Below are 1595 nucleotides of genomic sequence, written 5' to 3'. Positions count from 1 at the left end.
GCGGGGGGCGGGGGGTGTGCATGCGTGCACAACACAAGTGCACAAGCACCACAGGTCAAATCTTGACATTTAAAGAATTCAAACATAAGCAGTTACAGCATTACATTTTATTGATCTTCTGAAATAATCAGCTTTCGGTTTCTTTGATTTTCTCTCATTTTCTATTGATTTCTGCTCTTTAACATTCCCTTTGGGTTAATTTCATCTTTCACTAGTTTCTTTTGGTAAAAATTAAATCACTAATTTGAGATTTTTCTTCTTTTCCAATATCAGTGTTTAGTACTATCAATTCCCCTCTCATGACCCTCAGGAGGAGGAGCGTCATCGTTGTGCTGGGTGTTCCACTGAATGGCCTATCACAAAAACTAAAGTTCATTCCTCTGTGGCATCTCACAGATTTTCATGTATTCTGCTTTATTTCCATCCAATTCAAAATACTTTATAATTTTTCTTTTGATTTCTTCTTTGACTCATGGGAAATTTGTTTTTCAGTTTTCAAATATCTGCAAGTTTTCCAGATAGCCTTCTGTTACTGATTTCTAATTTAATTCCACTGTGATCAGAAAATACCTTGAATTCTTTCAAACTTGAGACTTATTTTATGGCCCAGAACATGTCTAACCTTGATAGCATTTATTTGAATATACACAGAATATGTATTCTCACACACACACACACACACTTTTAAAAAAGCAAAGGCAGAGGGCAATTATAGCTTCAGTCACTAGAGCTAACAGAGCAAATTCAAATAGTTCATTTACATTATTCCAGTTTGTAGCTGTGTAAACAAAATCATTCTAATCTATTCACTAATTTCTTCCCTGTTCACAAAGTTGCTCTAAAGTATCCTAGCATCCAACCATCCTGCTTTTCTGAAGTCACTTATGTCTTATATGTAAGGTCCCAGATGCCAAAACTAGTAACTACTAAGGAATAAGTATCAAAGAGCACCTCTGGCTGAAAAGTATATTGTTCTTATGTTTATAAAAAAGCAGTATCATTCAAGTGTTTAGACTCATTTAGGACACAGAAGGTACCTGTAATGTTTTAGGACACAGAAAGTATCTACCTCTTACACCCCAAATAGTCAACATTCTTTGATACAGGCACTTTCTTTTCCTGATATGTTATGGATTTTATTCTCTTTTAAAAAGCATGTGATCAAGAACAAACTATTGGCTACATACCTGGGCTTCTTCTTCTTCAGTAAAGTCATTTTTGAGATTGAAGGTCTTGCGAATCTCTTCAGGGGTTTTCCCCTTTATCATATTGGCAACAGTCTTGCATGTAACATCAAGCAAACCTTTGATGTCTAAATAGTTTGCAGCCTGTGAAGTGATTGTTGTTTTCATTAAAGTATATTTGATGGTTTAAACTAAATACAAAGTTAGCAGTTGATAATTCATATCTAATTAAGCTTAAAATGCTACTTTTAAGAAATTAAATGGAGAAGAGTAAATCAGACAAGTTTTGTGAAAGATATTTGTTCATACCCTTCATTGTATACATCTATAATAACGAGTCCTCCTGTTGCCTTAAGTAAACTATATACACTACACCGCAAATGTTAAAGAATTGCCTTACTGGGAGGGGGG

General features: G+C 34.6%; 1 protein-coding gene across 2 annotated transcripts in view; it reads right to left on the bottom strand.

The window, feature by feature from the left end:
* SKP1 (S-phase kinase-associated protein 1) overlaps nt 1-1595 on the bottom strand; it is a 21581-nt gene that overhangs the window by 1833 nt on the left and 18153 nt on the right. For both annotated transcript variants that reach the window (XM_006753553.2, XM_006753552.2), the window contains exon 5: nt 1188-1328. In XM_006753553.2, coding sequence (XP_006753616.1) covers nt 1188-1328 — 141 coding nt within the window. The remainder of the gene's footprint in view (nt 1-1187; nt 1329-1595) is intronic.

The sequence above is a fragment of the Myotis davidii genome, unplaced genomic scaffold (assembly GCF_000327345.1).
Source record: "Myotis davidii unplaced genomic scaffold, ASM32734v1 scaffold471, whole genome shotgun sequence".
Classification (NCBI taxonomy): domain Eukaryota; kingdom Metazoa; phylum Chordata; class Mammalia; order Chiroptera; family Vespertilionidae; genus Myotis; species Myotis davidii.
Note: the sequence above shows the minus strand (reverse complement) of the source record. Positions and strands in the feature narration are given on the sequence as shown.